This window comes from Neopelma chrysocephalum, unplaced genomic scaffold (assembly GCF_003984885.1).
Source record: "Neopelma chrysocephalum unplaced genomic scaffold, ASM398488v2 Primary Assembly neopelma1_24, whole genome shotgun sequence".
NCBI classification, from domain to species: domain Eukaryota; kingdom Metazoa; phylum Chordata; class Aves; order Passeriformes; family Pipridae; genus Neopelma; species Neopelma chrysocephalum.
Genome location: NW_020897693.1, coordinates 45,282,079 through 45,300,354, shown reverse-complemented (window position 1 = coordinate 45,300,354; position 18,276 = coordinate 45,282,079). Strand labels below are relative to the sequence as shown.

Below are 18,276 nucleotides of genomic sequence, written 5' to 3'. Positions count from 1 at the left end.
AAGTGTTTCTGTATGGCACCCCTCCCTTTACTCCAGGATAGAAGAAAAAACATTCTAGAATCAGCTTCTAGTCCATATAGTTCCAAAATGCATAAAACTGACACTTAATGTAAAGTCCAATTCAGCATTACGTTTTAGAGTTCAATTGTAAGAGCCAGAACAAATCTCATTGAAATGTAAATTAATAAAATGCTGTCCAAGCAATGCTGGGTAATAAAATCTTCCACTGTCCTACAAAACCAACAGAAGTTTTAAGCAGGGTATCTTCTCCACGCCTGAATTCAAAACGTGCTGCTGTTCTGGAGAGAACAGGTCTAGAGATGAAACGTGAGAAAGCCTGGTTTGTCTGCCTGACTGTGTTGTTATGGACTTCTGAGAAAAACAACATGAGTAATGCTATTAACATTTTTGCAACATCTTTTTGAACATGCTTGCAACACCTTTTCATACACACAGTGCATGAATCTGCCCAGTGAGAACCAAATTAAATCCAATTTTGCTCTGCATTACTCCTAGGAAGTGATCACAGTAAAACAAACTACAGTCTCTTCTAGCCCTTGACAGATTTGAACTAGTGACCTGAAAGCTACAGGCTCAATTTACCATTGTTCCTTCCCCAACTCATTCTATACTGTGGGATTCTGGTCCAGCTGTAGGAAGAGGGTAAGTGGCTGCATTTCAGAAGGTGAGGGAGAGGAAGCGTGAGAGTCAAGCGGGAAAGAAGAGACAGCTGCCAGAATAACACTGTCCATACAGATTTCCTGTTTGTGGCGTTCACTTCCTCACCGACAGGGCATCACTCCACTTGTGGACACAGGAGTTGGAGAGAAGAGGTACATATGTTTGATTTATTTTTGGGAATGGTGGATAAGGACAGAAGCAGAAGATTCAAACTGGAAATAAACTGACAAAAACTGAGTCACACAGTTTACTTTTCTTGACTTAAAAGGAAGAGTGACTGACAGTTATCAAAACTATTACCTGTCAAAATTCCTAATAATATGATTAAGTGATTTTGGCAGGAGGAAGCAAAGGAACCATTACTTTTCAAGAGTTTTTTTTATTATTCTGCTCTTTTTTTAAATAAATGGTAATATAATTTGTATCACGTTAAAATTTTCTCAAACTCTAAATTTTTCTATTAACAATTACACTTTAGGTAATCTGTTAAACAGAACTGTAGTTAATATTATGGAATCCCTTGCCAAATAAATCAATTTCATTAAGAAATAATTTGTTTCACGCTTTTTTTTACCACTTTACCCAGACACTCTAAACTTGAAGTTTCTGTCAAACAGGGCAACTGTGGTTGCAGAAATGGCTGTTTGACAGCTACGGTTTTCCCACTGGCCATATGAAGGATATCAAAAATATGCTGCAAGTTCCAAATGAATCACAGATAAATTCTCACTTCCATCTCTAAGTCTACAGAGGCATTTTGCAGGAATCCCAGATCTCACCCTTTACATTTCACATACCTAATAATCCTGCCCACAGCAATTACTGTGGTGAAGGCTGCGCAGATAGAGAATAAATAGCTGGGGAATTGTGGTCAGAGGACCCACGAACCTCTGCCCACTCCCCACCTGCCTTCCCAGCCTGTCTATAACCACTAGTGATCACTCCTGCAGCTCAGTAAATCAGCTGGAGGCAAGATGAGCACTGACTATAATCCCAGTATGTCTTGTTCTGTAGAGTTCCATGTCCAGCATGGTTCTCTCCATCAGTTTTTGATGCTAAAAACCTCAGCCCTATCTTGCCTTATCACCTATACCTTTGGCTTAAATAACACATGATTAACACCCTGACTAACTGTAGATAAACATAATGGCTTTCTACCTAAAAGTTACTTCAATTCCAGGCACAGTTAATATTATCTAAGCTTTACTTTTCAACATGCAAAATAAACCCACAGTGTACTTCATTACCAAGAAAGTGAGATGTGAGTTGAGAACTGTCCTTGGGCATTAAGACTAGTTATTTTAGTGTCTTTCTTAAACACAAACAAACAAACAGAACAGGCACAGACACTAGCAAAACATTTTGTGCACCTGAAGACTGTCTTCTAAAAACAAGGAGGGAGATAGCAAACCGATCAATAAATACAATAAACTCCTCCAAAGTAAGTATGCACTTTCCACTGAGTTTACAACTAAGGAAACTAAGGCATCAAGAATGAAATAACTTGCCTAAAATCACATAGGAAGTTTGTATTTCTTGCTTTGATGTTACCTCAGACTGACGCTTGTGTTCATTAACGCAGTGTTTCTCAAGTGCCAATCGTACCTTTACCGCTCTGTAAGAGTTTGAAGAAACTAGGTGTCTTTGAACTAGCTGTGCTAAATATCTGCCCTAGATTTTAGACATGCAGCTCAAAACTAATATTCCTCACCTCCTTCCTTCTCCATTTACTGTATTTTTTACGCATCACAAGCCATAGAAATACATCACTAAACAATCTTGCAAACTAGACCTGCATATGAGTGAAGACCCAAATTCTTCTCCTGAACCCAAGGCCCTTTCCAGAAAGAAAGGGAGTCTTGGGGCCAGTTTGCTCTCACATTACTTCTTTCCTCCCTGACCAGGTCCTTCACTAGCCAAGATCATGTTCTCATTCCCATCACAACCTCCTGCCCACCACTGCTCCCTTCTTCATCATCCCCTCTCTGGCTCCCACCCATTCCAAACAAGGAGAATGGATTGAGAAGTGGGAGAAGCTGCAGCCACCTCTGGCCCAGGCTAGACCTCAGTTGCCACCCTACAAGTGATCTGCAGTTATTTTTAGAGGAGTACAGCCTTTGTATCCTGATCTTTTGAAACAATATGTACAGGTAGTATCTTTATCATTTCTTCTGTCTAAGAGCATCAGAAAATCCCATCATGTCTTTCCTTGTAAAGCTAAAAATAAGTGTGTTCAGAACAGAAAACCTTACAGCATACAACAATGATCACTTTGAGTGCTTACAAGCCATTTCTGTACTTCACTTTACCATATGCTAAAATCATATTGTCTTTCATATCTCTACCACTTGCTTGCTTCATTTGGTTCTTCTTTATGCCTGCCCCACTCCCAACTTCATATCATCTTTCATACCACCCACTATACTTGCAAGAGCTTTTCACTTCCCTGTAAAGCAATTTTCCTTAACTCTTTTCAATCTCAGAACTGGTATCCTCTATCGGTATTTTCTTCCTCATGGGTCATGTGTGAAATACCTGATCAAGGCTGTACTCAAAGGCCTGATTATCTTTAATTCCTCCTTTCATTTAATATAGTCTCACTGAAGGTTAACTCATAAAAAGAAAGGTTTCTGAATTCAACCACTTTCTTTCATAAACACAGAATACTACAAGTTTACAGAAACCCTTGAGCTCACTATCTGCAATGAGGTGACAGCTAAGCAAGTAATTTCATCAGAAACACATTCTAGAATATAATACTTCAGGATTAACTAAGATTTTAAAACCTATGTACAGCATAAATACATATGGCTTATTTCCAGAAAGCATAATAGGTGCTCAGATTTACTAAATCAACACGAGGGACAGTGCTCAGGAATAAGCTACTCTGCTTTTCCAAACTATGCAGAAAGTACTGCTTCTCCTGCTCTCACATGCACGCTACTATCAGGATCACTGTAAAAGCAAAGCCCAGGGATTTTTGGTAGGAAGACAGCTTGCTTATAAATGGCTTAGAGTATAAACTTTGAAATACATTGCTGTATGTTTTCTTTTAAAAAATACTTACAATGAAATATTTATTAAGTTTAAGCAAAACAGGCATCTGCTATTAGCGTACAACCCCCGTACACAGTCATAGTTTTCTCTCCTGAAGAGCTCTGAAAATACGGCGTCACTGCACAATGCACAGCTCACACACACAACTCATGATGCCCTGAAAAACTGCTCCCACAATCTCAAGGTCCACAGCTATTAGAGTTTTCTGCAAACCTGTCCCTTTCTTGTACCACACCACAAGGAAAATCATGTAAAATTTATCATCTTCATATCTTGCAAGAGAAGAGGCAGCTATGTCCGATGCAGTTGCTGTCATGAAGCAATTTAATATGAACCTGACTCCAGCTGTTCAGATAGCAGTAGAAAGCCAGACCACTACTAAAATGTGAAGGAATAAGAGATCCGCAAATCAATTTTCAATGAAATATGAGACTATGAATGCTTGCAATTTTGCTGCTAGAAAGCAGTAACTCAAATCAAAACAAAGTATTTTGAGATTACAGTTTACCATGAAGAACTCTGTTAAATTTAGGATACCTGATTTATTTCCCCCCAAATACAGTAAACACCATTTAGTTGAATAATCCCAAATACTACGCAGGCCAATCTCCAATGCCTCCTAAGTGAGGATACTTACAGCTCCTCATCTCCTCCTTGCTTTTTTACAACCCGTCACTGCAGCCCGGCAGCTCCCCTGTCACGCTGCCACCCAGGTGACGCCACCACCCCAATAACCCCTACCTTAAAAAAACAGCAGAAGGAAAACCCAGTAACTGCAGGCCAACTCTCATAACTCCGCACAGGCATCTCACACCTCAACAGGGGCCGGGGGGGCTCTGGGAGCGGGGGCGGGCAGGGGGCTGAAGGACACCTGCCCCCGCTGCGTCGTCCCACTGCGCCCCTGGGGGTCACGGAGAGCTCCGTCCTGCACTTGTATATAAATACACGACCTATACATGTGTGTGTATGTGTATATATATGTGAATCTGTGTGTATGTTGGCAGCGGAGACACGCAGCGCTGGGTGACCGCTTGGGCTACACCAGACCTGTCTCTGAGGCAGATGCACACACGTACATCCATAGTATAACACATAGGCACACAAATCTCCGCATATACCCGCGAAGGAGGTGCAGAAGTTCCCCGCAGGGGCGCCCCGAGGGCTGGCAGGTTTCCCGCCGTATAATGGGGGAGGCTGAGGGGGATGAAGTTTCCTCCCTCCTCCTCCTCCTCTGCCCGAGTTACGCCGCGGAGCCGGGCGGCCCTGGGCAGTGCAGACGCCGCCGGCAGCCCGGGCCAGGCCCGCTCCCGGCGCTGCCTTCCCGGCGCCGGCCTCCGCCTCCGCCCCGCCGGGGCGCCGGGACCCCGCTGCTCGCCGGGGGCGGCCCCCGCCCTTACCGTTGCAGAACTGGAGCAGCGAGGAGGTGTCGTAGAGGCTGCTGTAGCTGGAGAAGCCGTCCTCCATCCTGCCGCTGCGCTCCCGGCGTCCCCTCGGCTGTCCCGGCGGCCGCCCGCTGCCTGCTCGCCCACACGCTGCGGAGCGGAGGCGGCTGGGGCCGCGGCGGCCTCGCTGCCTGCCTCACTCAGTTGCCATGGCAACCCATTCACTCCGCCGCGGCTGGGGCGGTGGCCGCTCCGCTCCGCTCCGCCGCCGAGGCGCGGGGGGAGACCCGCGGGGCGGGCCGGGGCGGGGCCGCACCGTCACGGCGGGGCGGCGGGAGGCGGGGAGGACCCCGGGGCGCGGGGAGCGAGCGAGCCGACGCGGCTTTCGGCGGGCGCGGGGCCGGCGCGGCCATCTCTGCACAGCGGCCCCGCCGAGCCCGGCCCGCCGCTGAGGGGGACGAGCCGCGGGCACCGCGCTCTGCCCCCGCGGGACACGGCGGCACCGGGTGTCCCGATCGGGGCGACGTAGAGCCGAGGCACCGCCCGGCCCTGCGGCGGGAGGTGCTTGCCGGTGGCCCGGGGCTTAACCCCAAGTACGGTCACGGGCGGAGGTGCGGGCCGGAGCGCCTCTGGATGCAGGGCAGGAGTTTGGCGGTGGCGGCTGTGCCGCCGGTCAGCAGCGCACGGCACGGCACAGCACAGCACAGCATCCCTCCCTGCTTGGCAGCACTCGGCTCCTCTCGCTTCTCCCACTGAAGCAACAGCCTGCCTGTTACTGCGTCTTATGCCCTCCGCCGATTTCAGTGGCGATTCTGCTGGCTACAGGATGGAGCTGTCAAGATAACATTGTAATTGATACTCTCTTACAAAAATGAACTATACATACCGTAATTCATTATGTTATTTTATACAATTTTTAACTGTTTAGTTTGAAGAATGATACACTTTTCCAACACAGGATACTAAAATAGCTTTAACTCTTTAAAATATATTTATCTAGGTACATTCATAATATCCATTCATGGTGACACGAGGGCAGTGGTACAAAACTAGTGGCTAGTAATATCATAAAATAGTTTTATCCGTTTTGGGCTTCAATTTCTGTCCTAAGGGATGTTAAGTGTCCGGTGACTGAAAGGCATTTTTATTTAAAGATCCTCAAGGGACATGAGAAAAATAGCGCATTGTGTTATCTATAACACCTTTCACCTTGAAAAACACCAAAGCATTAACACAGCATGTCTTCAGGCCTCAGTCCTTTCAGGAGCTTTTTGCAGGGCAATTCCATCATGTGGATCCATTTACAGGCGTGGGTTTGGTACATGTGAGTCTTTTCACCAACCACTAAACCATGGCAGCGCTAACACAAAAGTATGCTATAAAATTAGGCAGAGATATCAGTTCCATATTAAAGTGGAGTGAAAAGTGCTCCCTCCTGAATTGCCAGTGCCAATATTGGTAGAGTTGAAGTCATCTCCAACACAAGTACTTACCCAGACTGATGTGCTTAACTTGTATCTGACAAAAACAACTGCGTTTTATAGCTGTGGGCTATAAATAGCAGGAAATTGTGATAGTTTAATTATATACTAAAAAAAGCATAGAAAATTACTTCAAAAATACTAAAGCCAATAGATTTTCTAAGTGTTTTAGATTAATCACAATTCTTTCTCAAGTTTAACACAGAGCCCTCAGGTTTTTGTCATGACCTTTTCATGCATAAGCCATAAAACTTTTCAGAGATGCCATATTAAGCTCTTTTTTAATACAATTTTTAATTAAGAATTTCCTTAATTTTAAAACATTGTTGCCATGATTACTTTTTGAGGTTGAGAAGTGTTTTAATATGCTCATTTTCCACCATCTTGAGATAGTTTCAGCACAAGGGTCTTCTCGCCATTAGATGTCAATGTTATCTTAACCTATACCTCCTTCAGATGTGCAAGTTTTGGCAAAAAGATCTATGAAATCTAGGCTATCTAAAAGTATTATATTCATAGTAAAAAATGTGTTGTCAGTGAGAGTGCTACAAAGATAAGAGAAGTAATAGCCCACTAACTTTTATGACATTTGCTAAAGCAGAAGAAAGGCCCAAAAGAGGCAATGCAGCTCCATTTCAGAGAGTGGAAATTAAAAGTCACTTAGATACTCAAATCTAATCCATCGTTAAAGGGAAATACAACATCGAAAACCTTACAATAGGTTACCCACTGAAACTAGAGGTGAAGGTGTCAGGGAAGCCTTTCAGCTCACCACGCTGCAAATCAGCTCAGAGATGTGACAGAAAATGGTCTTGGCACCAGTCTCCAGATGCTGTTATGATGCCATTATGCTCTTAGGACAAGGGTTAGAAAAGAGAAACACTTTCATAATTTAATGATTTTGAAACCTCTTACAATCTCATTACACTAAACTGCACGACAAGGCACAAAATGAGAAAGAAATTCTGTCTGGCTGTGGGAACAATAGAACAGTGGATTACAAAGATGCACTAATGTGTGTCTGGGAATTCTGCTGGTATAGTGAAACAATAAACCCACTTCTTTTAATTGTCCACCTTTCAGTAAACTATAGCCTTCATCATTTGCACAGATCAAAGCTAGTTCTTTGGAAAATGGGAAAGCATATATATGGAATGTGGCATCCTGAGCAGTATAGTGGGGCTGGGGTATCTAGGAGGGATTTTTTGCTGTACATTTGTGCTCGCTGACTGCAGGCAGTGTCAGAAACTGTATGATGTCACATTTCTGAAAGCTGTACTTTATAACATATATATTTATTCACTTGTCTTGAGTAGTGTAATACAAAAGACTGTTTGCTACGTGAAAACAAAAGAGCTTGTACCCATCCCTAGCTGAATTTTCAGGAGTGTTAGGACATAGAAGACTTTCTTTCACTCCCCGTTAATGACCTATAGTCAGATATCACAGAATCACAGAATATTTTGAGTTGAAAGGGACGCACTAGGAACATCAAAGTCCAGCTCCTGATAATTTTGATGTTTTATGTATCCCTGTTCCTGAAAAGCAGGGATCATTTACTTTCATCATTTGCTGCTAGCTTGGACAGCCCTGATCCCTGTGTCTGTGCTGAATGCCACTGCCTCCAGTGGGCTTGTTCGGGGAGTGAGATGGTGGCACTTGTAAGGGAAGGATGCTGGGATTTGGCTGTCAGTGGCAAAGCCTGCTGTGCAGAGCTGCCAATGGCATCAGGTGCAGTGAGTCCTTCTGTGCGGAGTTTACAGGAGGTGAAGGCTCAGTTCACCACAGATGCTGGAGGGTTCTTCTTTCAGGTCAGTGCAGTGCCTGAGTGCTGAACACATCAGGAAAGCTTGGATGGCTGCTGCACACTCTAACCATACACTGTAACTAGAGAAATCAGGCAAAACATCAGCAAATGTGCTGGTTTTGCTAAAATTTATCAGTGGATATAATTATAGCACTTATTTTACCATGACTAACTTTGGAAGATCCCCCTCAAGCTCTTTAGCAATCATCTGATAGGTCACGTTTACTGCAGCGTGATCAAAGAGAGCTGAGCTCAGTTTTGTAGCTCACTGTGTTTCCATTTAAGATATAGGAGTCCACTTCACCATTCACAGTCTTACTTAATGCAGCAGTCTCTGCTGGAGCCTGGAAGGTTTTAAATTCTGTGTTTGTACAAGTTTTGCTTTTCCTCTGTGAGTCAGATGTTTCATTCATTAAAAAGCTGAAGCACTGCAACACTTGGTGCATGGGCCCAGAAAACAATCCAAAACACAAGGCACCACACGTGTGCTTCTCCCTGAATCATCTATCACTCATTCAAAGCATAAGAAATGGGCACCTTGTCCTGGTTAGAACGGCTGGGACCAATTCATCCCTGGATGGGTGTAACCCAAAACTGTGTATTCTATAGCCTCCATGCCATTTCCCAAAAACTGCTGTCAGTAGAGGCCTGCAAGGTGGGAAGATGTTCCTGTACCCTTTTATGGAATTCCCCTCTCTGATATCCTTATATGGAATTCCCTGCTCTAATACCCTTTTATGGAAGAGGGACTGAGCATGCGCATGCCCTTTTATGGAATTCCCTACTCTGAGGGAGGGACTGAGCACTCCCGCCTGAACTGGAGAGTATATAACTGGGAGTTTCAGAGCCTTGGGGTTCTCTCTCGTGGGACCCAGAGGAAGACAGCAGACCACCGCTGCTCCCAACCAGGCTGAGACCACCACCCTCAACTGGACTGCAATCACCACTTCTGACCAGACTGCAGCAGCTCTCCCACCAGCAGGTTTATTCCCTCTCCCTTTGCTTTGGACTCGGGGGGTGGGCCAAGGTACACCACTTTTGTTCATACCCCAGGGTGCTGGGTTTGTACATTTGGGTTTTGTGGATTAAAACCAATTGTCTGTCTGTATAATTGTACTTATTGCATTATTTTAATAAATTGTTATTCTGACTTATAAATCTCTCTTTTGAATTGAGTTCATTTTGCCTTGCTGGTTAACTTTTAAACCAGCACACACCTCTTCCAGCTGTCCATCACCAGCAGTCAGTTAGGTGGTCTGAAGGTTGGTGTCATAGCACAGGCACGGTGCTTTGCCTCAATGTTGGAGGACACAGTGCTTCAGCAGAGTCCAGAGGGCCAGCACTGGGCAGCACAATGCCCAGCAACAGCAGCGGCAACAGCAGCAGCAGCAGCAGGCTGCACACAGCAGGAGCCCTGGGGAAGGGAGAGCCAATGCCTGGGTTTAGGCACTAGCAGGATGAGATCAGCATTTAGCAGAGATGGGCTCTGGGGTTAAGTTTGGATTTAGCTTCCTAAAGTCTGATGAAATCCTGATTTACGCTGATTTTTTTTTTTTTTTTTTGTTTATTTGCCCTTTCTCTTCAGTAAGCAGCAGCCAAGACTGTTTGGGGTTTTCAAGAGAATTTCATGCAGTGAATAAATTTTCTTCATTCTTCAGAAGTGGCTTTTCCTCATGCTAAGACTATCTCCAGGTATTAGAGCAGGGTTCTCTGTCAGGGTCTCATCGTAGGCTCAAGAAAAGATTTCCTCTCCTAGTGTGGCATAGTAAAGGAATAAGTGCCTTGCTGCCCCACTCTCCTTTGTGAAAAACACTTCAACCACTGGAATAATCATTCATTCTAAATAGCAGGACTCCAGTGTTTCAGCCACAGCAGGGAGCTTCATGAATGTCACTACAAAGCACAGTTCATGCATGTGGGAAAGATGGGGTATGAGAGGAGGATCACCATTATGCCAGCACAGTCTGAGTGCATTAAAAATACAGTATAACAAATGTGGGATGAAACCATCAAAGGTATGGATGTTTTACAATCCAAATGAAAATATGTCGGAATATGCCTGTATACATCCTGTTGTTTTGAATGACATATGTTGGAATTGTGGAAGTTTCCCTCTAATTAATAAGAATATTCTTATTCATACTGCCCAGGAAAAAAACATATTGCTTTACTGATTGGTTAATTTATAAATACAAAGAGAAGGCTTTGAAGATGAAAAGAATAATGCTTTCCACATCTATGACTCTTCCTATTCAAAAATGGGAGGCTGCTCAGCAAACACTGATGCTTTCAGACTTGCACCATCTTTTTGAACTAAATGTTGGCTTTATTTTGCTTATTTGGAAAATGAGAGGGAAAACATGACACAGTCAAAGTCCAACCAGGAAGTCTGTGACAGAACCACACCAGAATAACTACCAGTCGAGTGCACTACCCTGCCTGTAAGCACTGAAGATATTACTTGTATGGTTTATTGTGAAATGCTTTCAGGCATAGTGCCTGCAGTAGAAATACCCTTATTTTTGTAAGGTCCCTTAACAAGTTGGGTTCAATGCACAACAATGTACATAATGGCCAACTGCAGACTTTCTACATCCACAGATATAACATTATGATACTAAACAGATGAGAAGCAAAATACACTACAGATACACAGGCATGCAACTTCTTTTCCATCTTCTGTGCAATCTGTGCTGATGGGAAGAACATTTTTGAGATATTAATACTCTGAGAGATTGATGTGAAGAAGTGCAATGATGGATGGCATCACATTGAAGAAATCATCCACCCAGTCTTCAAAATTACTCCTTAAATTTTTCCATTCTAATTCAGCTCTGCAACCCTATTTTTGGTGGTTTCAGCCCTCAGTAGAGGCTGAAAACTTCCACTAGCAGAGGTCTTTGAGATCTGTGTGTTCAGGAGCACGAATCCTATCTTCTGTAAGAACGGCCTCTCTGATTTCAGGTACAAGAGTTTTGGCACAGTTTCAGCAGTTCACCATTCGGGGTATAAGAGGATACTCCCTACAGGTTTGTGTCACACCCCATGGGGAATTCCCTTCCAGCAGAAGGACTTTTCCTGCACCCACTGAAACCTCAGGGAGCCCCAGAGATCTAGGTATTGGGAAATGCCTTCAGTGAGTATAAAAATATGAATTTTTTTTTTATGGCTAGCACCACATCAACACCCTCCTGCACATGGCTGAGATCACTGGTTTTGTTTTAATTTTTATGCTATGATTATAAAGATGTTACTGTGATAGTAAATATTCCAGAGATCTATTTTATGCAAGTATTTAAGTCATATATTTTTACAATTTAATATCTGGTTTATACAAAGCCACAGCTATACAAATCTGTGCCTTCTGAATTATAGTACAGAAGGATGAGATTAGGGTAACTATGATGTAGATATATTTCTTTAAAATTATATTTAAATTACAGCATAGCAAATTGATCATTTAAGGCGTACACAAAGAATGCCATTTTTTAACAAAGTGGTACTATAATAGTCCTTCTGATCACTTTTTAGAACAAGCATTTTAATTGGACTGTATAAATCCCCAAGAACGTGTAAAATCCAGAAGCAGAAAACAGGATATATGTCCAAAGGATACATCAGCTACACCATGAGAAAGAAGTCTCTTTCTTCTGCAAATAGGTACTCGCAGTGTCTGTGAACTTCAGCACCATATTTTACATGCCCTGGTCAGTAGGACGGTGTTTAAACTTGTGCCTTAGCAGAATTGATATTCCTAATTTCCTATCTTCCCATGTCAGAGTTTCACCGTTTTTAGGATCCTGCACAAGGCATCTCATGGGAACTGATGCATAGCAGGAAAATTTACTGTTAGACACGTAAATAATAAAGCACACATAAAAATGCATGGGTAAGACAAAGCACCAGATCAGTTCAACATATTAGTGATAGAAGGGGCTAGCTAATCTCATTTATGGCACTTCCTACATTTGCTGTTACATTGCTGGAAATTTGCCCAGATGTGGAAAATGAATTATGGCAAATATCTTCTGATAGGTAGTCAGAAAAAAAACTGCATTTCTTTTAGTGATTTTACATGTTATGCTTGCTTTTAGTGAGTAATTTATTGGAAAAGCTAATTTGTACTACTAAACAAGTCATAGAAAGTAGCTGCAGAGACTTTACCTCCAATCTTAACTCCTGTCATCACATAAGCCCATTTACCACCTCAACTAACCTAGCTTCAAGTTTTGCTGCTCCATCCCCTGTGTCTTTCATCAAATACAATATTAATTATACCAAAAGAGTTAGGGGAAGAAAGAAGGCAATATTCCATTTGTGTGGTGTGGGTTATTTCTGCAGGGGACAACAGAATTCCACTGGTTCAAACTCACTGAATTTCCATGAGCTTTCCCTGAGCAAGTGGAGGATCAGGACAGTGGAAGGCAGGATGACCTATAATGGCTAGGCAGGAAATTCAGCTCACTACACTTGCAGATTCCTTTGATATCTTCCAGAGCCCAAGACCACCTACATTGAGACCTTCGTCCCTCCACCACTTTTGCTGCCTCAGCTCATTTCTGCTTTCCCAGTTCAAGATCCCAAGATACAACCTGGGGATGGAAGAAAACAGCTGAATCATCAGCTAATCTAAACTTGGCTGGATGGAGAAAAAAGCAATAGGCAATAATCCTTTCCTACAGTTTTCAACATTACTTTACACTAGTTTCCAGCATGGATGGTAGCTTTTATTTTTGTGGGTAACTATAGTTTTGAATTAAACCTTTTTATTTACTTTGTAACAAGATTTGTCTTGGAAGAAACTTTTTTTGTTCTAGTCTGTGCAATCACCCAAGGCCCACAATGTGATCAAAGCAATTTTGTGTTGCATGTGTTTTTTCAAAGTGATTTCTTTCTGCAGGTTCATAGCAAGTGCATCCAGAAACTTAGATGAATTCTGCTTTTGATCTCCTTTGGACATATAAAATATAAGAAATAAAATTCATGAAAGTAAGTGGTTGAACCAAAGAAGCCTCCACTGAATTGCCCAGAAACATGAATAGGCATTAGGGTTTAAATGGCAGGATCAGGTCTATACAGTAATAAAATATTTGGCTTTTGGGGAAAGAATGCTGGCTGTTTTTAAAACACCTCTGCCAGCCAGTGCAAGGTGTAGGATTACTAATCCTCCTCAGGGGAAGCCATGCATGGCATTCTTCTCTTTGGTGATGGCATTCAAGAGAGTCCTGGACAGAGGAAAAAGTAATAGGGGCAATAATGACAGTCTCTGAATGAATCCCTGAGAAATATCCCTGGCCCTGCTGCCTGGCTGCCAGCCATCCAAGCATGAAGAACAATCATGCGTTTGTTTCAGATACCAAGTTACCTAACTTTAAAAACGCTTCCTGATGCAGCCCTTTAATTCTTAAGTATTTCACCACCTGATGTTTCTCTCTCAAGCTTTCAAAGAAGCGAGAGAAAACCAGAGCTACAGATAAGGGAAAGAAGGGAAACGAAAAGGATTTTGTCATTAGCAGACATAATTCAAGGAAAAAAAGAGCAAGAAGACAAGTTCTTTTCAGCTTTGTGATGCCCAATAGCCTCTCATTGTCCCACCATTTTCTGACAGAATAAATGCTAGAATAAAGAATAGAATGAATCTCAAAAGAAAAATATGTATTGTGTGCCATAAATTATACAAGCAGATGCAGCCATGAACAAGAGAATTAAGAACATAAAACCCCTGCGGTGTGCACTGGCTGATGAAGGACTAGGGGTTGCCAAGGGACACACACTGTGTGACCACTGTGCAGTCCAAGCTAAGAACTTGCTCTGAACGTCAGCCTGCAGCCCTGTCATGCAGGGGCCTGCTGGCTTTTCCTTCAGATTCTTCCTCTTAAACAGCTCTTTTGCCTATTGATAGCTGCTTAATGAATGTTTTGGCCATAACCAGCTTGTGATATATTTTACAGATGTCTGAGAAATCTTGCACTAAGGAATTTTGCGTTTTTTCCTAAACCATCCCTCCAGACAAAGATTCCCTGTGAATTAAGGTGAATGACTTCCACTAGACTGAGGGTTGGGTCAAGGGACAATTCTTCATGTGATATAACCTTGCAGAGTTCAACTTCAACTGAAGTCTTGATTTTATTCCTTTTTATTTGTTAGAAAAAGTGTTACGTAGTTTTGTGGCACTATGTACAGAAATAATTACAAATAACCTAGCTGTTTAGTGCTCATCAGAGATTCCATTCAACTAAACAGTTTTTTTCCAAAGTCAAAACCCTGGATTCAGATTTGTCAGATTTAAACATCCATAATATTTTCTCATTCCTTCATGGCAATTTTTATTTTGAGACATCAGCAGCTATGTTCTCAATCAGCAGTCATTTCTTCAGGAGGAAAAGGTTTTGCAATATTGATGAAATTTTGTGTTGTATGAACAATTAAGAAAATAAAGACATTTGAAAGAAGTTGATGGCATTAATTTCATACGAGTAAGATGTTTTAAAGGAAAGCCATATAAGACTGCGGCAAAGGACATTTTTCCAACATTACAAATGACATTAAATGTTATTCAGTGACCATCCAAGAATAAGGGGCAAATAATACTTTATGCTGGAAAAAAATACATATGATTCATGATTTTTCAGCTGTCATACATGTGAACTTGTGGAAAACGATGCATTTAGAGGACAGAAGCAGAGCAAATATCTGTTTACATTCAGCTCTGCTGAGCAGGCCAGAACCGCTGGAGGACTGGAGAAAAAATGTCCTTTACTCTGTTTCTCGTGTCCTCCATGAACTATGTTGTACTTGGAGTTACTTCATATTCAAGCGGTACAATTGGAGGAGAGTCTTGATATGATTTAGCATTTTGTACTTTTTCCATTTATCTGATGAAGGCTGTTTGCTCTGTCATTCATTCGCCATCTCCTTCCATGTGAAATTAGGAAATATGGCATACGAAGACTGAAACACAGGTTTTTCCATCTCTGCATGTTTTCCCTTGGAGCTCAGAAACATAAGTTATGCCAGTGTAGAGGAAGGATAGGAAATGTAGTAATAAAGTTCCTGGCTTCACCACAAGCCCCTTTCTGATCTGACCAGAGGGAAGTATGTGGAAAGGGATTGAACTAATCAGCATAAGTATAGATGAATGGCAACAGTATGTTCATATGAAGTCAGAAAGAAAAAAACCACAAAATGAGACACAATTAGGAACAGTGAGGTTACAAGATGTGATGCTACAAATGCATAGGAAGAAGGCCATGAGAATGCTGGTCCACTACTCAAGGGTGCACAACAACTGCTGACAGATGACATGAAGAAGGTACAAGTAATTAATGATTTTTTGTATCTGTCTTCACTAAAGCTGTATTTCAACGAACATTTTAAGACAATGCTGTTGCTGAAAAATGTAGTTGCATCCTCCTTGCTTTACTCCATTCCCACCTCCTCACTGCCTTCCTTCATCCCACTGCCACAGTGATTTGTAAGGGCATGCAGGGGTCTGGACAGGGAACTGATCCAGCTGAAAATGAATCTAGCAAATAGGTGATAGTTATTAGGATCAATTAGTCCTGCAGTTTGATTCATTGCATGGCTGCAGTGTAATCAGATTTTTTTTTAAATTAGCTAGATGTATTAATTTCATCCTGTGCTGTTTAAAGGGCAGACTGATCCAGGACAATCTCTGAGTGGCTAGATGTTTAGGTTGTCAGAGGATCAAAAGTAGAAAAGCATTGGATCTGTCTTTAAAATTGGGGAAAAAAAGAGTAGAAGATTATTGATCAACCTGATTAAATTGAATTCCTGCCCCAAACTTTGGGATTTTTTTAAACAAACTATTTAGGAGTGCCTAGACGATAAAGGGGAAGCATTCAGTTTTCATTGTAAGAACCAAGTCTGCCAAGACAGCTTAGTTCTTCCCATGCCTGTGTTGCCCTGTGGACAGGAGAAAGGCAGTTGGTGTCATGTAACTCGACTACAGTAAGGCTTTCTGCATACCCATGGCACTCTTATAAGCAAACGAGGAAACACAGCCTTGTTGACCCTGCTACACCCACAGCAGGATGTAACACTGCTCAGGTAATCATGCCTAAACAGTGACACAAAACGGAAGGAGGCATGAAATATTATTCTGCACGGTTTTCTCCTTAGTCTCATCATAGTCCACATTTTTATTAGTGACTGAAAAAGAAAACATAAGACATACTTAGTAAATGTGCTGGTCAGAGCTTGGAAGCTCTGAAAGTATGCTAGCTAATAGGCAGATTAAATTTTTTAGAAGATCTTGGCAGCCTGGAGGAGCTATCTGTAAAAGCAAGATAAAATGTACTAAGGACCAGTACAAGGCACTACATTTAGACAGGAGTTATCTGCTGGAAGGTGGGTAATAACTAGTTAAGAAATAGCTCGGCTGAGGGTAGACCACAAACCAAACACTGAGCTGTGTTATGCAGAGTGGAAAAGGCAATGAATATAATGCAATGGATAAATAATCCTGAAAATGTATGAAGAAATCCTTCCACCCTATTCAGCATTGATAACGCCTCAGTTGGCACATTAAGTCCACTTTAAATCGTATCAGGAAGGATTCTCATTCAGGTTAGACATTAGAATAAAAAATCTTTCCAATATTAATATCAGTAAAGCGCTGTGATAAGTTGCCTGAGGAAGTAACAGCACCAATGGAATGTCTCTGAAATAATTTTAGACAAATTTATGTCCTGTTTGATGTGATATAGCTGATCCTGCCTTGGGTGAGATTGACTAGATGAACTCTAAAGGTCTTTTCCAGCTTAGGTTTCCTGAGAGTTATTGCCCAGCCCATTAAGTTTTCTGGGGAACAGTAGCTGCAGGCCCACTTCCATGGACATTTTGCTGCTGTTCTTTTCACATGAGGTTCACAAGTAATTGACTGGTACACCTGATATAATCCCAATTTACTTGAAAAATCTCTCTCAGTTGCTGTCAAGCTGGAGTAATATAAATTAGGCTATTGTTCCATATTTTTTTTGTTCTGAGGCAATCGATTTTTCTCCATTTGGGTCATTGGAAATATATTTCTACCATCTCCAAGAGCAGGTGATGAAGAAAACAGTTTAGTTAATGTCATACCAGAAAATAAAGTTAATACACCAAAAAAACAAGTCACTTTTCTGAGCGCTCATGTAGAGAGTGCTACTATTCTGGGGGTTAGTGATGGAGAAACAGCCTCTCTTCTCACAGTCACTGGTGTATGTCAGGTCAGGTCAACACAAAACAAGTCCACTAGTGCTTGCTATAAAATGAGGTAATGCCTCTTTCCCTCTTATGAGGGTACAAATCAGAGTCAAAACTTGGCAAAAACACTGTCACAGTTGCAATAGTGAAATGACAAAAGCTTGAGCAGCCATAAGGACTGAGGTGTCCTCACTGTCCACTTCCAAAACAGTACATGGGGTGCCTAGAATTTCATTCTTCTACTCTGTTCCCTTTTTTGGATCCACTCCTATAATGTTCATGTGGACAAGCTGATGAAGTAAAAAGGCAATTCACGCTGACTGAAGTATTTGTTTTCATTTAAAAGTGAAACAGGCAAACATGTATACCCATGAAAAGGACAGTTCTTGTGGTGTTTGATGCTCCTCAGCATCTGTAATCAGCACATCTGAATATATTTTAAAGTAAGTTCAACCTATATTTGTCTTCGTATCATAAAGTATTGCTAGGGACAGGATCAAATGTTTGGGTGTGTTTATATTATTCCTTCATATGAGATGAAAGACATTTATACCTCTCTTTTTTCCGCATTCACAGACACCTACACATAAAAGCATTCTGTCCTCCCTCTGCCTTATAAAGAGTCATCATCTACTATGATTTATTTCTTAGCGGCACAGTC

The 18,276-nt window shown here is 42.0% G+C and overlaps 1 protein-coding gene across 7 annotated transcripts in view; it reads right to left on the bottom strand.

Annotated features, from left to right (window-relative positions):
• Window positions 1-18,276, bottom strand: part of EML1 (EMAP like 1) — a 126,447-nt gene that overhangs the window by 77,698 nt on the left and 30,473 nt on the right. For 2 of the 7 annotated variants that reach the window (XM_027673949.1, XM_027673950.1), the window contains exon 1: window positions 5,136-5,335. The exons of 1 other annotated variant lie outside the window; for it this stretch is intronic. In XM_027673949.1, coding sequence (XP_027529750.1) covers window positions 5,136-5,202 — 67 coding nt within the window. In that variant the 5' untranslated portion in view covers window positions 5,203-5,335. Of the gene's footprint in view, window positions 1-5,135; window positions 5,336-18,276 lie in introns of those variants that run through there. 4 more of the 7 variants (XM_027673952.1, XM_027673953.1, XM_027673954.1 and 1 more) reach the window with 2 other exon arrangements.